The following is a 21,884-nucleotide window of genomic DNA, read 5'->3' as shown; positions in this document are numbered from 1 at the left end:
TGAGGGGTCAGAGTGGTCTGGGATGGGGGTTCCGAGGGAGGAACTGGCTGCCAGGAGGACTGGGGGAGTCTGGGGGTGAGACCACCAAGGGGGAGTTGGCTACTGGGGGACCAAGGGGACTGGAGAGACTGAGATCGAGGGGCAGGTACTGTGCAGGCGGTTTGAGCCCAGCTGCTGGAGGGAGCCGCGCTGTACGTGTCTGTGTGTACATGTATATGCTCAACAGCACATCTCTGCCCTGCTCAGCCAGACTGGGGGTGGGATGGGGCTGCTGGTGCTGCCTCTGTTCATGTGAGTGCTCTGTGTGCGTGGCTTTGTAATCTATGTGGCTGTTCATGTATATATGTATATATGTGTGTTTGGGTGTGCCTGCTGGGAATACAAGCTCAGCCTGGCTACTGTTTGGAGCTGAGGACATGAACCTGCAGCAGTCTTACCTCTCTCAGGCGGCCGATCTGGCCTGATTTTCCCATATCACTAGATATGTATATTTGTATACATATATGATATACATATCATATACAGATAGACAGGTATATCTCATAAGGGCTTCTATATAGCACAGTATTTCTACCCACAGAATTGAGATAAGAGAGTTTAAAGCAGATAGGCAACAGCTTTCTCCCAAGGCATTTATATCAAAAACTAAACAACAGTTACACGTTTCTCGCACCCCACCAGTAAGCACATCTATACTGCAGCAGGGGGTCCGGTTACAGTATTGATTGTCATTCCTGAGATACCTTGAATCAAATTAGCACAGGTAAGGGCATCAGCAGAGATCTGCAAGTTTTGCTGTTTTTGCTGAGAGTCTGGTTCTGGATGCAGCTGGGCTAGTACAGCGCTGTGCTGCAGGTACAAGGATGAAATCGTGTTTCCCATCGCCTTTGCTCTTCTTCTCCCTTCTCTCCACCATGTACGCATTTTCAGGGATCATGAATTATGTTCATTCTGTGCACCTTGTGATACCCTGCCCTAAAAGGCCACCACAGATGACACCTTTTTGCAGTACAGGCATCACCTGCAAGCAAGGATTTGCAAAACTCAGGGGGCCTGTGTTACGTGAGGCTGCCCAGGGCAGGCTGTTTGGGTCTGTGTGATCACCAACCAACACATGAAAGCACTAAAAAGTGCTACCAGAGTCCAGACTGTCTGGAAATATAGAGGCTGACATCAGGTGCTGGCAAATTAAGACAGAAGGTGGCTTCTTCTGACAACAGCTCCTTCTGAAGCCCTAAGTATTTTAGTCATCTGAGTTAAATCAGCTGAAGGGAGTTTACTCCTAAATCAGTAATACAGAATTTTGAGAATAATTTTTTACTTCATATAAAAGTGAGACAGCATGTTTTTAAACACAGTCTAAAAACACGACAACATTGAAGGCTAAAGAGTGACCCTAAACTGGGGAGTGAGGAGTGGAAGTGAATGGGGTAAACAGATGAGCAATCGTGTTGTGATTGGGTGAAATTTGGGGTTAGGTGTATCACCACTGGCCCCTGTTTTCCCCAGTGCAATGGAATGACAGAAAATGGTATCACGATAATACAGCCCTTTCTAAAAAAGGCCACGGAGCCAGACTGCTAACCTTATTTAGCACTACTGAATTACGACTGGCACCAGCAAGCCTTGGTTGTCACCTACTGACATTTTGTTCAGCCCTGAAAATGAAAACACAGTTGCCTGCACTGTTTCAAACTACGAGAGTCACTGGGGACTCACAGATAGGGAAACAGAAAGATAAGGCAAAGCAACAAGTTCATTGTGACTTAGGATCTCAGAGCGGCCACTGCCACAGCCAAAAGTTGTTGTTTTGTGTTTCTGAGGTGGTGAAAAGTGGTCACATACAGCAGCAGCAGGGTCACAAGAAGTGTCTTTGCAACCAGATAGGGTGAGCACCCACCAGGGAGAAGTAGCGCCCTGTCTACACCCCTGAACCTCACTGACGTGTAGTAGTACACGTATTTCTGTACTCACCATGAGTATGAAATGCCCACCATGAAATGCTTTAATGGGTCCATGCTGATAGTAAAACATGACTGCTCTCCTTTGTGACTACCCTCAAGTTTGGCTGAGGAAGGGTGATGGTGGGAGCTTCAACCTTCAGGCTTCCTCCCAGTGGCTGGGGGGACCTTTCCACCATGTGGTGGTGGGGCTGGAGCTGGGGAGTTTTCTGGGTGTCCCTGGGAGGTGGCCAGGCAGAGCTGCCAGGCTGCTTGGCTCTGGGCCATTCCCACTCTCTTTCTGCCCACCCCTGCCCAGGCAGATCAGAAACCCACCACTGCTGTCTGCACCAGCTGCTAGAGTTAGTGACAATGGGAGCCAGGGCCACAGCGACTATTACAACAGCAGAAACCACAAACTGGTGTGGACAACAAGGGGAATCAAGCTGTAAAGGGCAAACCTCCGTCGGAGATTGGCAGGGAGCTCTGGGAAGGGTTTTGATCTTTTCCTCTCATGCAAAGGGGCACAGGATATTATTGGTTCTGCCTCTCACATCTTCTCTGTGCAGTATCACCCCAGAAATGACAGTGTTAACAAATACAGCGGAAGAGACAGCCCTGTAAGCTGAGCTACACAGTCATGTGCACAGGTTTTATTTTTAACATCCCAAAACTACTTGATGTTTCTGTCTGGGCTTGCTCCGTGTCCTCCCATTCTCTTTCTTTGCTTGCAGTTCTCCCTTACCCACCTCACTTCAACCCAGCTGAGCACAACCAGGAGAGCAAGTGTTTGGTACACACACAGGGACTCTATGATTAAGGTAAGGTTTTGTAAATAGAGTTGGAGTCTTCATTGGTCAAACCTTATTCCATGCAAGAGTTACTATATCGAGCTATGAAAATCAAGATGTCTTCAGAACAGCCTTAGTAATTAAGATGAAGTAGAATAATCAGACATAAGATGTCTTAAGTGACACCCTAAAACAGAGGCAGCTGGTAACTATGAAATCTTCTGTGACATGCTACTATAAAACAAACAAACAAACAAACAAAACCCTCCATGCTGGGTCACTGGATTAGCCACAGTTTGCAGCACTGTATCTGGGATTTTAAAAAACTAAGATGCTGATTCTAAGATGGGATCTTCAGCAGCAGGACAGATGATAAATCCAAAATTCAATTTCTGTAATTTTCAAGAAACTCTGAGAGAAGTAAGACAAGGAGATACAGTAAGGGCCAAAGGAGAGGCAAGAGCAATCTTGTGGTAAACATGCTAAGACTTGAAATCTGGTGAGTTTTGTAGATTCAGACTGCAAACTTTATGTTAGTAATCCAGACTGAATGAATGATGATGCAGTAAGAAATACGAGGGTTGCAGGTACTACTGTACAGTTTAGAGTTGTGGCTGCTCAGCAATTTTTATTCAGGAATCTTTTCTCTTTTGTTTTCTATGACTTAGACCTTAACCAATAGCTCTGAAATTCTCTATATGCGGCATCTGCCTTGTGCTGGGTTTCTCTTGTTTTGCTCAAAATCATTCACTTGATTATCTCAAGAAGTTTTCAGAAAAGTATTTTAATGAGATTGTTACTAGGGAATAAGATAGAACCTGAGCCCAAAGGAAAAAAAAAAAACCCAAAACAAAACAAAACAAAACAAAAAAACCAGTTTGGACCATTCACTTTTTTTCTCAAACTGCAGCTACACTGGAACCTGTTATTTTAAAGCATTTGGTGAACTTAAACCAAAAATAAACCCGTTTGGCAGCCATTGATGCAAAGTGAGAGTTTGCCTGACCCTCTACCAAGGACAGCACAGGGACCCCTCAGGCACAGGAGGAGCAGCAGACCAGCTCCAGGCCACAGCCTCCCCCTTCTCCCTGTCCTGCCTGTCTCACACACCACTCCCAAACATGCCCAGCACAACACTCTGCTGCCAGCCCCACCGGCAGCCCAGGGGACCACTTCAGCTCCTGGAATTTTTTGGGTGGGTTTGTCTCAGGTGAGCTTGCACCAGGTAGAGAGGAGCAAGAAATATTGCTGATCCAGGTCTGGCAGCAGGGGAGCACAGTGTGGGGTTTCTGCCTGCAATGCCCTGTGTTACCTGTGCCTCGCTGCTCTGAACTCGCCCCTACTCCTCCCATAACAGCACCAGTGCATTTCACTGGACAGGAACTGCACTAAGAAGTTGGGGTGCCTCTTTACTGCGTGCACGCAGCACAGATTTACCAGGTGAGGGGGAGGCCTGACAGTGTGACAGCTTCTCTTGAGCTCCATGATCCTGCAGGCCAGGTTTAGGGAGAAGCTGATGTGCTGCTGTGGGAAGCTGAGCAGCACATGTGCTCTGAAAGAAAAGCATGGAACATGCCTGACTGATGCACTGTACTGTGAACCCTGTTATTTTAAAGCACTTATTTTTTTTAATATTAATCAATTCCAACCTGTTCAGTAACTCTGAACCAGTGTTTTTTTGCCGTGAAACACCACAGGCTCAGCTAGCTGATCCTCAGCTAGAAGACATAGGGAGAAGCTCCCTAATTGTCACAGCCTCGTCCTTCCATCTTTCGGCTTGTCTAAGAGTTCAGTTTTCTCACAGAAAACCTTTTCACTCCACATGTCTTATACTGGGGATTAGAGGTGCACCAGAAGGATCGCCTTGGAATCAAAGTGCCCCTGTGAAATCTATGTGAACTTGTTCAAGGTCTGAGCCTCAAACTATGTCTTGCGCATGCTCACTAGAAGTTTATTAATGTTATTGATGCAGATTTTGTCTCCACCTTTTATCCTCCCTTTCCACCTACCCTGAGCTGTACCATATTCCCTGCCTGACTCATTTAAAGCTCAGCTGACAACACTTATACGTAAGATCAGTCTGAATGGCAACTGCAGAGCAGGTGTGCCATGAAGGACAGTGACTCGCTGTGCCTAATGACAAGACAGTTGCTCAAGCTGAACCTGTCCCTGTTGTGGGTGTCGAGATGTGGGGCTTGACTCGCTTGAGGGTCACCATGATTCCAAGTGGTGTCACTCTTGGATTTGCTTTTTATTTGCTGTTAAAGGACAGGATTTTAGAAAACTTATGCTCCTGAAAATAAGGTACAAATGTGGTACGGTACGGTTTCCAAAGGCATAGTGTTTTCTTCCTGAGCTCCGAAACCCAAATATATCTGTGGCAAAAGGGGACCCAACCCTGAATTCTTGCTGAGGTTTTTAAGTGCATAGTGGTGGAGGAAGAGTGCTACACAAAAAGAGAAGAAAATCTCTGGTATAAGGAGACTTAGATGCTCTCCTAGAAAGTGTGATTCTATAGCTGAGTCTGACAGAGTTTTTGTGCCGGAGGCATGAAACTGCAAGTGAAACGTCAGAACCTGAGCATCTCCATGCATAGCGTGTATCTTTTGCTTTATTTCTAGAATGTATTGTATTTAATTCTATTTATTTCTTTCTATACTTTTAATTCTACATCTGACCTATAGAAGTAGTAGTATCTTTTAACTTCAAGTGCACCTCTAGTACTGCAAAGATTAATTCATTATCGCCTGTGAACCACTCTTGTACTAAGATAGTAAATATATAGAAAAACCCTGTGAGGAAATTAATAACTCCATATTCACCTCAGGATTTAAGTGTTATTATAAAAATGGTGTAAACACCGCATACTGGGTAACAAGGATTAAAAGAAATAGAGAATATCTGCCCTATACACTTCACCAAAAATATTCACATGAAAATATTTTCCTGTTGTAACATTATAGATAACTAACATTATTGGCTCCAGCATTTGGATGCAAACTTTTCTGAGATTTTTTTAAGAGCTCCTATGTTGTAAATCTCAGAAACATTGTTTTCTGTTCATTTGCAATCTCAGCTCAGAGGCACTCTTTAAGGTAATTATCTGGGGTTTCTAGTGGTCTTTTTTTGATGGTTCTTTAAAATGGGAAGCATCCCTTGATTCCATGCAAAGAGCTCAGATATGATGTATAACCTTAGTGTGTCATATCATCAGTCACATATAGCAAATACCAATAAGAAAACAGTTGTATTGTTTTGGCTCATTGACTGCAACTGAATTCAATACATATATTTACTGAAAATAAATTGAAATTGGTTTTTAAACTGCAAGTTATTGTCACTGAACAGATATGCTCCAGACACAAACTTATCTGCAGTTAAAATAGCAGCTGTATATTTTTAAACCTTACTTGATTTGCTGTCATGACGATCTAAAAATAAAGATTTGCCAAAGTGGACAGACTGCAGACTGTCATTTGCATCCTTTCTTTCCACAGTAGCTTGAACATGTTTCAGGTAAGCGTTTCTGGTTTGATTTTTTTTTTTTCTAACCTAGCTCTTAGGAAATTTTGCAAGTTGCAGGGAAACAAGAAGTATACAGGTTTAGAGAAATGTTTCGTTACCTAACATGTCTATGTGTCACCTGCCTCTGGATGTTACGTATCAAACTTACTGAGGCAAGAATTTGTAAACTTCCTGCTCAGGGTTTTGAAAGTTGTAGTTTGTGTACTTAAAATAATACCATCAACTAAACCACAGAGCTAACTAGATCATCAGTTAAAATACAGAGCTCCTGATTACCATCATGTCAGAATAAAAGAAGCATTCAAACCCTGGTATATATCAGAAAAATTTTCTATCCCTTCTTCCTGTCCTCTAGCTTCACAGATTTAACAATGAGAAGAGAGGCATAGAAATAATTTGACTGAAAAAAATAGCATATATAAGTTAGAGATGAGGTAAACTCCACTGAAAAATACCTGAATAATCACAAAGACTGATTCTGGATCTGAATGCTCTGGTGTGGTCACTTTAGATAAACAAAGCATGTATTTTCTTTCTCTACACGTGATTGGGATGGGGTTTGTTTCAGCATGCAACAGTGTGAAAGCAGGCTTCTCTCCAGAAACTTTGCAATCAGCTCTTCCCGTGTTTTTGGAGAACCATGCAGCCTGTGCCTCAGATGTATTTTTATTTATCAATTATTTCTCTCTGAGAGTTACTTTTGCAGTGGAAAGTATTGTTCACACACTCATGTTTTTACTGCAGTGTAATGTACCCAGCCTTCCTCTGACCTTATGCAAGTCATAGCTGGGACTATTTTTAGAGATTATATTTGCAGCAAAATGCTACAAGAATGAGAGCAGCAAAGATGCTGCCAATGTGAAATAAATCCATCTGTATCTCCTGCTTCTCTGAGCTGCATAAAAGTAGATGGAACTAAACAGCCTAAAGCAGGACAGATGCCGTCTGATGCATGAAAGAGGAGAAGAGAGGGAAAGCAGCTACGTGCAACATCTCTTCCCCTTGACCCTGAGCCTACTTCCTCTGTAGCACAGCTCCCCTCAGGGCTTGGTCACTTAAGCCTAGAGTTTCAAAAGCACTCACATCCAGGCAAATGACACTACTGAATTTTCTTTAACCTTAGAAAAAACCCAAAGTCTAAATTATTTTACTAATAATGTATTTTTTTTTTCCAAGAGCCAAATGAGAGTCTGCAGTTCCTACTGCATGGAAAGTGTAGTGGGAAGATTTGTTTGGAAACAGAATTACAGTTCCTTCTTATTGTTAGCTTTTTCCCTTCCACAAAGATTTGCAGTAGGCTGAACAAAGCTTTTCACAGCAAAGAGCAGAAAGTCCAAGATTGAGAGTCTTCTACTTGCAGCAGCTCTTCTTTGGGCCAGCTGACAGCAGTTGAAGGTATCCAGGGAAGCAGCTCCAGGTGATGACTGAGCAACTTCTAGTTCTCTAATCCAACACCTGTGTATGAGGAGAAAGGACCACAGCAGGTCCCACATGTTTCCCCTCAAAAGTGGCTCTTACAGACATTGTTGAAGGAGACTGCTGGGCTGGGTGGACCACTGGTCTGACCCAAAATGTCATTTCTTATGTTTTGATATTTTTTACAACAGAAGGCATGTCTCATGCTAATCACCATCACCATTTACCATTTACTTGCTATTGGAATCTGGGCTTCTGTTTTCCCCCTTTCTGTGAATTATTGGAAGGACAGAGATATTACGAGCAAGGGGAACTGAGAACTTTGGGAAGCAGGCCTCATAAGTGCATTATTTTTACATTAAAGTGATTGAATTGACTTACTGGGAAAGAATGATAAACACAATAATGAAAGCAAAGCCAGTGGTTCATCGTGACACAAAGCTAGAAATCTGGTAGTGATAACTTTTTATATATAAGGATCTTCATACATCATGTTCTTGTAGTTCTGCTTTTTGTTGTTGGACCTCAGGAAAATTGTATGTCCTTTTTATATCAAAGGTTTTTAAGGGGAGGAGAGGAAAGAATTATATATATTTTGAAACTGCATTAATATGGAAGTGTGAGAATGGAAATGCAGTCTTCTGTAAGAAAACATTTAACCTGTTTATATAATAAAGCTCTTTGAAATTTCTGAAACATATGGTTTGGCAACCACAACTTGTTCTTTTAATCCAGTCTGTGAGTTGCAAAATGTTAAATTCATGGAGCTGCCTGGTGGCAGCTGAGTTTATGAAACAGAGATTGGTATTGTTTATTACTTGTTGCCTGGAACCTCTTTCTCTATTTTCTGGCCCCTTGTGGTGTTACTAACACCCTCCTAAACTGAATCTAAAATATCAGCTCAGGATCACCTATTCAGTTCCAGGTAGTGTTTGACACTGATTTGTTGGAAGTACATAGGGTGAACTCCTCCTTCCTATCTACTTGGCATTCACTGGTGACAGCAAGAGGAAGAAAGGTGAAAGGCAGTTTGTAAAAAAAGTGAAAGAAAATGGATTTAACTGAGTGAGCATAACCTTACAAGAAGCCTCCACTGCACTCTGGAGCTTCTCTCCAAAATGCACACCAAGGCGTCACCTTATCGCAGGCTTTGACACCTGAAAGTAGATGTAGCAAATAACCTGCCTGAAGGAAAGTCCCCCACAGTCTCTGTTCCATGACATGCAGACATCATCTAGGAGTGTAAGGGTGAATCAGAAAATCAGAGTAAAGAAGGCCAGGCAAATTAGCCTTTCTCCAGGCTGTTTTCCACACTGGGAACTGGGGTAATTAAGATAATCCTTGCTCTCAGCCTTGCTGCTATAGAGCAAAGGGAGGTTTGTTTGTGCAACATTAATGTCTTTATTGGGGAGATGACAAGACACATAGGCCAAATGACCAGCTCATTTTTCTAGAGAGGAAAAAGAAACATCTTCTTTCCTACTCAAACAGCATTGAGGAAGCAGGAAGCTCCTTCACTGTGCCTCTGGCAGTCTTGATTTCAGCAGCTTGGTGTGGATAGACCCAGTGTAAATATTGGGACAGAAAACAGCTCACTCCCAAATCCTGCTGGGCTAACAAGTAAGGACCTTATCTATATCCGTGCAGCTGCCAGACCGTGCTGTACTGTGGGGATCAGTGCTGATACGTGACTCTATGGAGCTGGCAGTCATTTGCCCACAGCCTTATTCCCACTAGAGGTGCATGTGAGCACCAAATGTGTAGAAACCAAGAACAGGCATGGAGGGTTTCTGGCCATCCTTGCTCCTTCAGGCAATAACTCTTGTCTTCTTGTCTTTGCTACACACAGCACCGGGCTCAGAAAGCTCCCCCTGGGCAGCACAGGCACTGTGAGAGATGTTTCAATCGGCACTGCCGCGCACCAATTGAGCCTTCCATCTCCTGCATGGTGATCAGCTGCCGTTTTCACTGCGGGGCCACCTTCCACATGTGCAAGGAGGAGGAGCATCAGTTGCTCTGTCCCTTTGAGCAGGTCTCCTGCCTCAACTCAGCCTACGGCTGCCCTTTTTCCATGGCCCGCTTTAAGCTGGCAAAGCACCTCCAGGTCTGTCCAGCCAGTGTTGTCTGCTGCTCGATGGAGTGGAATCGCTGGCCAAACGTGGATTCAGACACGACCCTCCACAAGAACATTATGAAGGAGACCTTGAACGAAGAGTGCCTGGACACAGCCTTAGCACTCAGAGACCAGAAGATACTTTTCAGGACTTTGAAAGTAGCTGACTTGTTTCCAGAGTGGAGGAAAAAAAATGAAGTAGAAGAGCTAATGGATGAAGCTGTGGGTGGGGAAGAAGGTGCTGTGGGAGGAGTAGCCTGTGGTTCCCAAGAAGGTGATGGCCAGTTGTCTGAGCTGAGCCAACGTGAGCGTGAAGATCTGGCAAAGGACAAAGAGGGAATGGATCTGGGAAGTTACAAAACCTGGGAGAACATTTTCAGCAAAGAGCTCCTGGCTTGCCAGGTAACAGGCTCAACAGTCAGTGCAGGACAAAAGACAGAGGAGGCTTCCAAGAAAACAAAGTCAGTCCCTCATGCTGCCAGCTCCACAGAGAAGACAAAGGAAGTACCTAATGGTGCAGAAGAGGCAAAGGACCAAAATCCCAAACAAGTAACACCAAATACAGAAATGACGGGACTGGCTCCCTGGCAAGAAGGAGTCCTGGAGAGGCTGAAGAAGGAAGTTGGTGTGGGTGATTACAACATGTATCTGGTACATCATGGGGGAATGCTGATCCGCTTTGGCCAGCTAGCTGCTTGCACTCCCAAAGAAAAAGACTTTGTCTATGGGAACTTGGAAGCTCAGGAGGTGAAGACTGTCTACACCTTCAAAGTGCCAGTTAGTTACTGTGGCAAAAGAGCACGACTAGGAGATGCACTGGGACACAAGGTACCAACTGCAGACAAGTCAGTGGATACCTCAGAATTGGGAATAAATGTAGAAGAACTACCTAAGGCAAATATAGTTAAAGCCACACTGCTGTGTGCACTGGAAAAGGAGCTGAAAGGCCATGAGATCTCCGAAGCAAGGGGTATCGATGGACTCTTTGTGGATTTTGCAACACAGACATACAACTTTCCTGTGGAGCCCTTCTCCTCCGATGCTGTTCTAGCAGATATTCTGGATGAAAAAAGCTCACCAGAACTCCACGTGGAGCTCTACACTGAATGCGTAACCAGGAGACACAACAAAAGCAGTTCAGCTTTCACATTCACTTGCAGTCATTTCTTCAGGAGGGATGAGTTCCCGTCCCACTTCAAGAATGTGCACACTGATATCCAGTCATGTCTGGATGGATGGTTCCAGCATCGCTGCCCTCTGGCCTACTTGGGATGTACTTTTGTTCAAAATCACTTCCGCCCTGATGGACTTAAGGCCAAGGTCATATACAGCAAGCCTCTCAAGACATTTGCTATTAAGCCAGAGGTGGACACCCTCCTTGCTGAATCAGGGAAGTGCAATCCCACAGTGGCTAAACGAGGGAGAAATAAGGACTCACTGAGCAGCCTCCCAGTGGAATTGCTCAAGTACATTGCGGGGTTCCTGGACAGCTTCAGTTTATCTCAGCTATCGCAAGTGTCAGTGCTGATGAGGGACATCTGTGCCACTCTTCTTCAAGAGAGGGGAATGGTCCTGCTGGTCTGGGAGAAAAAAAGATATTCCCATGGGGGTACTTCGTGGAAAGCTCGGAAAAAGGCAAGTGACTGTGACACTGGGAAAAAGACAGTCAGGGGTTCTCTCCAGATCAAGTATAAACATAGCAAAGGATGGTGTATATAAGATGCAGGTGGGAGGAAGGTTCATGAGGTTGTGAATTTGCACCACAATCGTCAGGGGTCAGAGCTGTAAAATGCAGTACATCTAGCAAAGGTAGGAAGGTGTAAATGGACATCTTCTGACTAGCTGAAAGTCCCCGCTCAAGCTTGTCTTGGGTAACCTGTTTTCGTATGGACCATTTTTAAGCACTGGGAACTGAGAATTCCTGATATTTAAAGGTTACACGTGGCTTCTTTAATAACTTGAAGTTCATACTTTTTTTGTTCTTTACAAGCCAATCTAGGGTATGTCAAAACTAAAATGAGCCTTAGAATGCCAAAAAGATAAAGAACAAAGAGACGTGGCTGTGAAAGGAGCTCAGGCATTCTCATCAACCCTTGAGGGCTTTCATGATCAGTAGTTCACAGGATTGCCATGTCTGACTCGGAGCAGCATGGGGATAGGAAGCCTTCTTCTGCAAAGCTGGTCTCCCACTGTTTGTGCTGGAAAATTACCTCCCTTATTGGCTGTTTAGGTAGTCTGAAAGAAGTCTAAGTCCTAGCTGAACAATAGTCATTACAGGTTTTTCCTAGCTGATAGCCTTGCAGCTGTTCTAACATAAAACTGTTTGAAAGAATAACATGAAAGATTCCAGCATGACCAAGCAGAAAAGACGAAGATCTAGGAACAAGTAATTTAGAGATCCAGGGAAGACTCCCAGAAATTATCTCAGGACTTGGCTTTCAAGCAGCCCCCTGAATATCAACACCTATTGATTCTTATCAAATTGAAGCTTAGCAGTTTATGACTCTCTATTAAGAGAAAGTACTCTTTATTAGAAGAAAACATGAAATGTGGTGACTTCAGAACCTGTGTAACAAAGTTTGATGGCTGCAAGTTGAATTAGCCTAATCCAAAACAGGAATTAGCCACTAAAATAGTATACTGAAAGATGTGGCTTCCTTCTGTTCAAGGAAGAAATTCCAGCTGAGCAATCATATAGCAATAAACTTCAGTTATAGTGCAAATTCAAACCAGCAGCATTGAATTTAAGGACTGTCTAACCCTTGTCATGTAACTCTCTGTACTGACCACCCAGGAATCTTGTTTCCAACACACAGACTCTGCTTGAAAACATTCTGTTTGTAATGAGTCTGAAATTCTTGACTACTGCACATAATAGCTATGATTACTTTGGACCAGGACAGGGTCAGGTAAACTTAAGTGCAGCACACCCACATACTGTCCTTCTGGCACAGGAAGAAACATTTTTAGGGAGAAGAAATCTACTATGACTTGAAAAATTAATTTGATTTAGTGGTATACAACATATATTAAAGTGACTTAATCACACTCTTATCACTACATGCTAGTGTATCACTAAACAGTACATGGTATCACTGTAAACAGAACCAGAAAATGTTAACTGCCCAGTTCTATTTTTTATAAGCGTGTATGTCCGCTAGGAATAACCTGACTGTTAGATTTCCCAGGCTTTTTCTGGGGTGGGGTGAATAACAACAGTGTTGTAATATTTATTACTTACAAGTTGCTGACAGATGCTTTGGAAGGTCTTTAGGAAGTCAGGTTTCTTTGAGATACATATCACACAAGCATGCTGTGGTCACTTTGCTTCATAAGCATCATAAGATCACACTCTACCTATGATGGAGTTTTCTGTAGGGGTGTGTCTTTGTTTTCCTCATGCCCTGCACTAGATAGGCACCGAAAATTGTAGAAGGATACTTTCCCGTTAAAAATGGTAGGTGATGACTAAAGCAGCAAAACCAGCAAGTACCAGGTACATAATAATAAAGACCCCATTTTTCCTTGTTATGCCAGCCCTGCACAATCAGATGTTCACTAGCCTGTCCAGTATGAGTAATGCACACCCTTTATAAGCATATATAGATTTTTAAAATCCTCTTCTATTTTTACCAACATTCCCATTTTCTCTCCCCGTTTTCTCTCCCCTGTCCCATGTTAGATCTGGCAGTTCAGCAGCTTGTTCTCTAGAGTTAACAAATGGCAGCGCAACGACGTCGCGTGCATGTCAGAGCACCTGAAGAATTGTCCCTTCTACCAAGTGGAGCACAAGACGGACCCCGTGCTGCTGACAGGCATGTGCGAATCTCGAGAGCAGACTCAAAAGACTTTGGTTTCTACTTTCAAGAGCAGAGTCTGAACAACCTGTTTCCCCTCCACCATGCCCTTTTCAGGGTGCTTGAAAGGAAGATTGGGAATTTGGGTGTAAAGATTGTTGCTTCCAACTCTCCTTTGGACATACAAAGCTGGCTATGGCCCAGCTGCGTTTGAAACATCTTGCATCTTTTTTTTTTTTCCTGCATTAATTGTTAGAACTTCATCCACTGCTCACTGATATCACATGCTTTCTGTTTATGTTCCCCTTCCGTGCTTAATACAGCATCTTGAAGAAAGCAATAAGGATCTTGTTTGAAAACAGCATCTTCGCAACCCTGAAGGTAGGCTGCTCCTCCCGTACCACGTCCCTGAGAGAAGCAAGAGCAGTTAATGTACCTACCTCATCTAGGTCTGAAACACCTTCATTTTGGCTGGTGTCCTATAAGACTCCTTACCTTTACCCCTCTAATTCTTTCCCTTATTCCCCACGGTGGGGGAGAGTGAGCAAGCAGCTGTGTGGTGTTTGGCTGACGGCCGGGTTAAACCACAACAGCTGGAAAGCCAAGTTCTAGGAGCACAGGTAGATGCCCTCCTGCCTGGCAGGCTTAGGGACTGCTAATCTGTTCTCACACATGAGCAAAATAAAAGGACCCCTCAAAATTAAGTGAATTAATTATAACTTCAGTGAGGACTTAGGAATTCACTGCACAGCCACAGATCATCATTTAGGATGCTGATTCAGGCAAGCGTGCCTAGTTGAGTGCAAGCCTAAAGCTGAGCTCATGGGAGCATTCAAATGAAACCAAAGGAAAAAACTTGCTCTTTGTTAGAAATAACCAAGGAGCAAACAGTTTTAGGGGCTCAACTTATTTTTTTATATTTTTCAGTTGATAACTTTCTTTCTTTATTTAAAAATCCATTAAAGCCATAAAAGTATATTTGAAGTAATTTTTAGAATACCTTACCTACTCAGTTTTGCAGTTGTAAATTCCAAATTGTAATTGTAAGCAACTGTAAACAAGATGTCAAAAAATATTATTCTTTTCTGTAAAAGAAAAGGCATTCAGCAACCCATTCAGTAACGGTAGGGATAATGTTTGCTTTGGTTAAATGGGATGGAGTATAGAATTTTTTGGTTTTTTTAGAGAGCAGAAGAGTGATTAGGATTTGGTTTCTTTTATAATAAATACACTAATTTAAAAAAGAATGTGCTTGTTGAGGCAACAGATGAGAGAAAGTGGGCATGTTACCAACAGCATCTGTCTTATTATGCTATTTAAATATGCCCATTTCAGAGGCACTAGTTAGAAATGCCATAGTTGTGGTGGGTGGGATTCCTCTGAAATAGCTGTAAACCAATTTTACAGCTTACAGCTGCTGCACAGCCACAGCGACATCAACTCACACTCCTTTCTTTTTGAAGCTCATAGCCAGAAGTGTGAGCTCAGGACATGAGTTCTGCCTTTCATCACACCATCTCGGGCAGGAGAACTTCACCGGAAGGTGGGACATCTGCTGGCCCAGACCACTGCTCTCCTCACCTGGGCTGGCTGAGTCAAAACTGGCCCGGGTGGATGGACACACGCCGCACTTGCTGTCCCCAGTCTTGGTGCAGATCTGGGATGATGTGGCTGTGCAAGAAGGAGCTCTCTCTTACCAATAAAGGTTACTGATGAACCTGAGCTAAGTGCTTGGTAATCAAAGGCATGAATTGCGTGGTGACCGAAACCATGCTGAGTGAAGCTTGTCCTTGTCTACACTTGCAGTTTAAGTGGTCCCTGTGAGATTTTTAACCATACGAGGATGTTTTTCTTCTCCAGACCCATGCCCCCAGGAGCATGACTTGTGGGGATTGGTCCCAGGAGCAAGAGCAGGAGTAGCAGCAGTTAGGTTTTGGAGTTGGGGTTTTTTTTAACACTATTTCTGTTTTTAATGATCCTTTCTGGGAAGTCTCATAATGCTTTATACATGACAATAAACTTGTCTGCACAAGCAACCTGCAGAAAACACAAGTAGTATGCCAGTTTCATGCAGAAGAAATTGAAACAAATTAACACGGGGAACCTAAGCTGGGCCAGGAGCAGTGAAAGCTGGGTGCTCCGATCCTTCATCTGGTGGCTTAAGCCACTGTGCAAAACCAAACTGGCCAGCCTTTAAAGTTTCTTACGAAAGTTCACCTGTCCTCAAAATCTCACGTACCATATAACATAAATCACCTGATATTATCACTCTGTTTTACACAGGGAAGTTGGCAGAGGTGAGAACATACAGCAAGGCTTCCTAGACCAGTGTATATATCAGTGCCTCATCCTTCACCTATCATGTACCTGATTTTGGAAGATGCTGAGAACTCAACTGTAGCTGCAAATGAATGTCCAAAAACTGGGTGCCAGTATCTATGCTGGGTGCTTAAAAATGGAGCCACTCAAAATAATTTCGGGAGGGGAAAAAAAAATGGTGTTTAAATAATAGGGTCTCAGAGTAAGTCAGTGCTCAAGGCTGGTATAAGAGACCATGAAAAAGCTCAGCTTGTGAACCATCTCTCACCTGATCAGCCGCTTTGCTGCTGTAAGCTGGTGTAGCTGCTCTGAAATTGTGGCTGATGTTAGGTATGAATTGGGCTCGTTGTATCTTTAGTGCCAGTGTCACCAGCACCACTGCTATTCTGCTTCTGGCCTTCTTCTCTCAATGAGAGAAGAATTTGTTCTTGTATCTCCCTACTCCTGGAGATCACGTGACTTCTGTTCCAGCCTTATTACCACTGATGCTACTGCTGCTTCCCTGCGCAGGATGTGCCGAAGTCAGGCTACAGGGAGGATGCGACCTTTGCAAACACGGTGGTTCAGGGTGCAGGTTGGAGATAGGAATGTCTCAACCTCTACCTCTGGGAATCAGCCAGAGCGTACATACAACATCTAGCAGACTGGATCATTTCCCTCTGGTACTGCTATAGGGTACACACAGACGCAAGCTGTTAATTGACAGAAAGAGGCAAATTTGCCGCTGTGAATATATAGGTTTACTTCTGTGAACTGTAAATTTGGTTAAGTAACCTTCAGCATATACAGTGGAAGCTGAAAATCCACAGTCATCTTCAGGTTAGTCTGGTTAACCCGACCCTGGAAGAGGGAGAGATGTACAGGGAAGTGGAGATTACCCTTACACCAGCGTGTACCTGCCTGGCAAATGCCAGCTGGTAGCCACTTCTTACTGGAGAGCTGTGAGCTGGTGTTGGATGCAGTTTAATTAATCAGAGAATGCATGCCAAGCTAGCTCAATGTTGATGGTACTGCTCATTATCAGAGTCAGCAGAAGCTTTGGGGAGCTGCAAGGAACTGAATTTGCCTGCCCTGTTTATCTTGGTGAGCACAACACTGGCTTGTTTAAAAGGTGAGAGACTTCAGTTTGTTCAGCAAGTCCTTAGGCTCCTAGTCTAAGCTCGTAACTTGACCAATGAAAAATTAAAACTCTTCCTAAATTTCAGTTTGAGGGATTTGATTAGAAGAAACTGGGCATTTGGTGTTTTCCAAAACATGTATTCTGCCGTGGTGGAGTCTGAACTGGGAAAGGGGATCCAAGTCCAGCAGAGCACTGAGGTTGCCCTCAGTACAGATCCCGTACTCTGTATCTTCATGGCTTTGATCCCATTTATGCTGCCCACAAGTCTTGTGAAGGGCAAGAGCAAAACTCCACGTGCTCCAGACTGACATGTTTTGTGGCATTTCCTCCTGTTGGAAGAACAGGAACTGCAATGCTGGCATCGTGGAAATCAGGGAGGTCAGAGCAGGGCAAAAAAGGCTTGGGACAAGAGAGCAGAAAGATGGGAAACAGGAAAGGTAATGAGTTTGGATAGAGGAGACCTGTCTGCTTGTAGGTGTCATTGGGGAGAGGCGAGTGGAGGAAGGTAAAAGGGTGCACGAATGAAGGGAAGTGGGATGTGGAAGAGGTGATGCGGCTGCAAATGGTTTAGGAGGAAACGGTTCAATTCAACAATGGCGTTTAGGAGAGCAGAGACATAAGGGCAATGAAGACTTTATTTTATTTGAGTTCACTGATAAAGTAAGATATTTGGATGAGCCTGGTGAACCTGGTGAAATGCAGCCTCTGTTTTGAATTGTAATTTATACAGTGGACCCCACTCTGTGGCACAACCTCTCTTCTGGGTTAGAGTACTCAGACAGCGGATTGTTGACACGTGAGCTGAGAGGCCACGGTAAAACCACAGAGTCACAAATTTTGATGTTCCTGTACACTCATCATTTGCTGCCAACAACAGACTTTCTGGATAAATGCTTCTCCTTGAGGAAGGGGCTGGAAATTCCCAGTCAGTGTTATAGAGTAACATGGGGCAGATGATATTTCTTAAGGGGTGAAAGGGTTGGTCACCCACTGACACATATCTAAGTCTGGGTTGGAGGGAGAAATTACTTGCCAGGCCTCCAACTCCCGAAACTGAGTGAGCACAGATAAGGTGAAGTTTATCTGAACAGTGTTTGTTATCTTACAAAACTCTGTAACTCCTTGTTGCTTTCTTAAGAATAAAAATTATTATGGTTTTAAAAAATCCAACAAAATCCACGTCTTAGCTTGTTTTCTTAGTTTCTTCCCATTAATGTTTGCTTTGCTTTCAAAGCAGATGTGGTAATTCCTGCACCCTCATATTCACTACACTCCTTTCCTCTGCTCCACTTTTCAGTATAATTTTCCTGGTTGAAGGCTGAGGCTACAGACCAGCAACAATTTTTTTATTATTATTTTTGACCCCATTCTCTTTGCATAGCCACTTCCTCCTTCCTGGTTCAGTTATTTACTTATATGAAGCACTTTCTCTTCTTTTAAAAATCCATTTACCATGTTGATGTTGCATTATATCTACAAACATTTGAAGAAGAGTTTTCTTTGCTAATCTCTCTCCTTGCTCTTCACCTGTTTTTAATAACCTTGTGGCTGTTCAGCCAGGTAGCTACAGAGGGATTTTTTTGCTTCTTTATTTGGGGTGCAAGTTCTACAGCCACTGTGCATCACCCGCAGAAATTCTGGGCTTCTTTCACATCCGATTTCCCTACCACCACAGTCCATGTTAAAGTGTTTCCTTAACTCCTTTATTTTTTTTCTTTAGAAACAAAACCTTCATGTATAGTACAGGCCTATTCTTATGTAGCTTGCTTACTTCTTGTTTGGCTTCCCACTTAATTTATGTGTAAGGAAATTATGATCACATGCTCCAAATTTATTTTTGATGACCACCTGCTCTGTGACTTTATTGCTATTTACAGCTAATCAATCTTTTGTAGGTTTAGTGAGGGTTCATGCAGGAATTTGTCATCTGTTACATTGAGAGCTGTAGGCCTAAGGCCCATTATGATTATCAGAGATTATTCTCTGGCCCATAACTCTGAAGTACGTTTCCCCAGGACAGCATAGTCCTTACTGGGATTTCTCTCATTTAATGTTAGCTCTCTCCCTACACATGCAGTTATGAACTTGAGCAGTTCACAGCTGACTTCAAGCCTCTTTTAACTTTCTGAGTTTCACCTAAACAACCTCTAACATCATTCATTTGATGCTAACGTACTATTTTTATCTTCCTTTCTATCAATCCTGAACAGCAGGATATTTTAATGCCAGGGATGACTTATTCTACCATACTTCTGTTCCTTGCATGATAGCTAGTTTACACCCCCATATTAGTAGCTCATATTTCTTTCCTACCAATATCTGGAAGGCAGTTACAAAGATAATGAAGCCAAAGTCTTCAACAGTAGCAGACGATAGAACAAGGGGCAATGGCAACAAGTTGAAGTTTGGGAGGATCAAGCTGAATTTTGGGGACAACCTTTTTACCAGAAAGGTAATGCAGCACTGGAACTGGTACGCAGAAAAGTGGCAGTATCTCTACTCTTGGAGAGTTTCCAGACTTGGCTGGACAAAATCATGGTGACCTGATTGAGCCAGAGGTTGGATCAGAGGCCTCCAGAGGTCTCCTCCCAACATCACTTCTCTGATTCCCTGAGTATATGGGAATCTCCCTCCCTGGCCTCACCTGTTTCCCTTAGCTGAACTAGATAGCCCTTTGGCTACTGGTATTGCATGCTGCTGCTTCTCTCATCACAATTAGTGTATTCTTTCCCTTTGTCATCTAGGCACATCGATACGTTCTTATGTGTCATCACGTACTTATTTAACTGGTTTTCATCTCCCTGCATAGGAAAACAGATACACAGCCCACTCCCAGCAGTTGCAGCATCCCTGAATGGTTCTCTTGAACATGATACCTAGACGGTAAAGTTTCATTTACTAAGCAGCTTAGTAAGTCGTACAACTTTTTACCAGAGCTGTTCCATTTAGCCAGGCTGATCCAGCATGCAATGGATTGCAGCTCTGGAGAATCTAAGAAGAATTGAAGAATTGATGTTTTAAGCCGATATCTAGAGGGGTTTGATTACAGAGAATAGTCAATAGTGGCTTACTGCTCTGTGAAACAAAGTCTATCACAACTGCCACAGCCCAGGGTGCAGACCTCCCCCATCTCCTCTGCCTGAACAGCTAACAGAGAAATCTGATGAATGCTGGTTTGGCCACACTGGAGCAGGTATAAAAACAAACCAGAGGAAGGAGCCTTGCCTGAGCAAAGCAGTCTCTTGCATTGGCCTGGGGTGAAGGAGTTGCACAGATGCTTGTGCTCTGCTCTGCTTCACTGGCTGACAGGAATACACAGGTGCCCTCTGCAAGCACAGATAATGCTGGATAATAACATGTAGGGCCAGGGGAGCAGGGACGAATGCCTCTCAGAATGAAGGGGGATGCAGGAACTCACAGGTTGTGCTGGCAGGGGTGTGATATTACCCCAGTGAGGCAGTAGAAGAGCTAGTCAGAGGGGCTGGCCATGTCTGACAGTTCAGGGATAGAATTATAGAATCACAGAAAGGTGTGAGTTAGAAGGGACCTTAAAGCTCATCTAGTTCCAACCCACCTGCCATCAGCAGGGACACCTTCCACTAGACCAGGTTGCTCAAAGCCTCATCCAACCTGGCCTTGAACACTTCCAGGGAGGGGGCAGCCACAGCTTCTCTGGCCAACCTGGGCCAGTGTCTCACCACCCTCACAGGAAACGATTTCTTCCTCATATCACATCTCAGTCTCCCCTGTGCCAGTTTATAGACATCACCCCTCATTCTATCACTCCCTGCCCTTATCAAAAGTCCCTCCCCAGCCTTCCTGTAGCCCCTTCAGGTACTGGAAGGCCACTAGAAGGTCTCACCGGAGTCTTCTCTTCTCCAGGTTGAACAGCCCCAACTCCCTCAGCCTGTCCTCATTGGAGAGGTGCTCCAGACCCTATGCATGACTTCAGCAAGAAGAATTAATATTCCTTGTGAGGCTTCTCTAAGAACCATTTCAGTGGTGAGTGAGGATGGGATTGGGATGCAAGGTGTAAGTCTGTGTCAAGAACCTCTAATGTGGCCAGCGCAAGGTGCTTCTTGGTCTGGGTGTCAGGAAGTTGTACTGGAAGAGCTGGAGCTGGCGGTTATTGTGGCTTCATGCAGGTGTGTATATAGGACTGCAGCAGGCCACAGCACGGGTGGGTTGTGTTACTGCAGGGCTGGCAAGACTGTGAAGAGAGGCACAGCCCAGCAGAGAAGCCACTGTCTTCTCTCTGGGTATCTGAAAGACGGGGAAAAAGGCAGTAGTTAAAATGCCATCAGATCTCATTCATTTCCTCTCTCACGGCTTGATTTTTTTTCCCATTATGTTTTTTTGCATAAAGTGGCAGCTGGTGGTGGCACCACATGTCGCCAGGCTCACAGGGTTGGCCATGTTGCCACAGAGCAAACGGGCTTCTACACAGCTCAGGAAGGGTCTGGGGGAAAAAAACCAAAAAACCCCAAACAACAACAACAACAACAAAAACCCCACCACAAACAACCAAACAAAAAAACCCACCAAACACCACCCCAAACAGCTTCAACCTCCGATTCTCTCATGAAGGTAAAATTAGAAAAGCAAGGGGACAGAGATGTGGCCGCTTTCAGAGGCTGCCCAGCGGGTCCAGAGATGAGCTTGCAGGCAGAAGCAGGGTGGGAAAGGCTGATGGAATATTGACTCGAAGAGGCCAAAGCAGCCCAGTTGCAGGTTTGGGGACGCTCCTCGCTCCCAGCTGATGGCTCCCCGCTTCCCTGCTGCCTCGGGTGGTAAAGCGAGAGTTAACGGGTTTAAGGGTTGGCTGGTTTGGGTTTTTTTCTTCCCTTTCTGCTTTGCCAGAAC

The 21,884-nt window shown here is 44.1% G+C and overlaps 1 protein-coding gene across 1 annotated transcript; it reads left to right on the top strand.

Annotated features, from left to right (window-relative positions):
- Positions 1-2,674: 2,674 nt before the first annotated feature.
- Positions 2,675-13,665, top strand: FBXO40 (F-box protein 40; the record flags this gene model as incomplete). The annotated part of the gene is given in 4 exon segments (XM_010170316.1): positions 2,675-2,721; positions 2,723-2,761; positions 9,522-11,420; positions 13,468-13,665. Coding segments are annotated over 4 exon segments (2,183 nt in total), but the record flags the coding sequence as incomplete, so codon positions are not given.
- Positions 13,666-21,884: the final 8,219 nt, after the last annotated feature.

This window comes from Antrostomus carolinensis, unplaced genomic scaffold (assembly GCF_000700745.2).
Source record: "Antrostomus carolinensis isolate BGI_N321 unplaced genomic scaffold, ASM70074v2 scaffold23450, whole genome shotgun sequence".
Taxonomy (NCBI): Eukaryota; Metazoa; Chordata; class Aves; order Caprimulgiformes; family Caprimulgidae; genus Antrostomus; species Antrostomus carolinensis.
The sequence above is the reverse complement of the archived record's forward strand: the minus strand, read 5'-3'. Positions and strand labels throughout refer to the sequence as shown.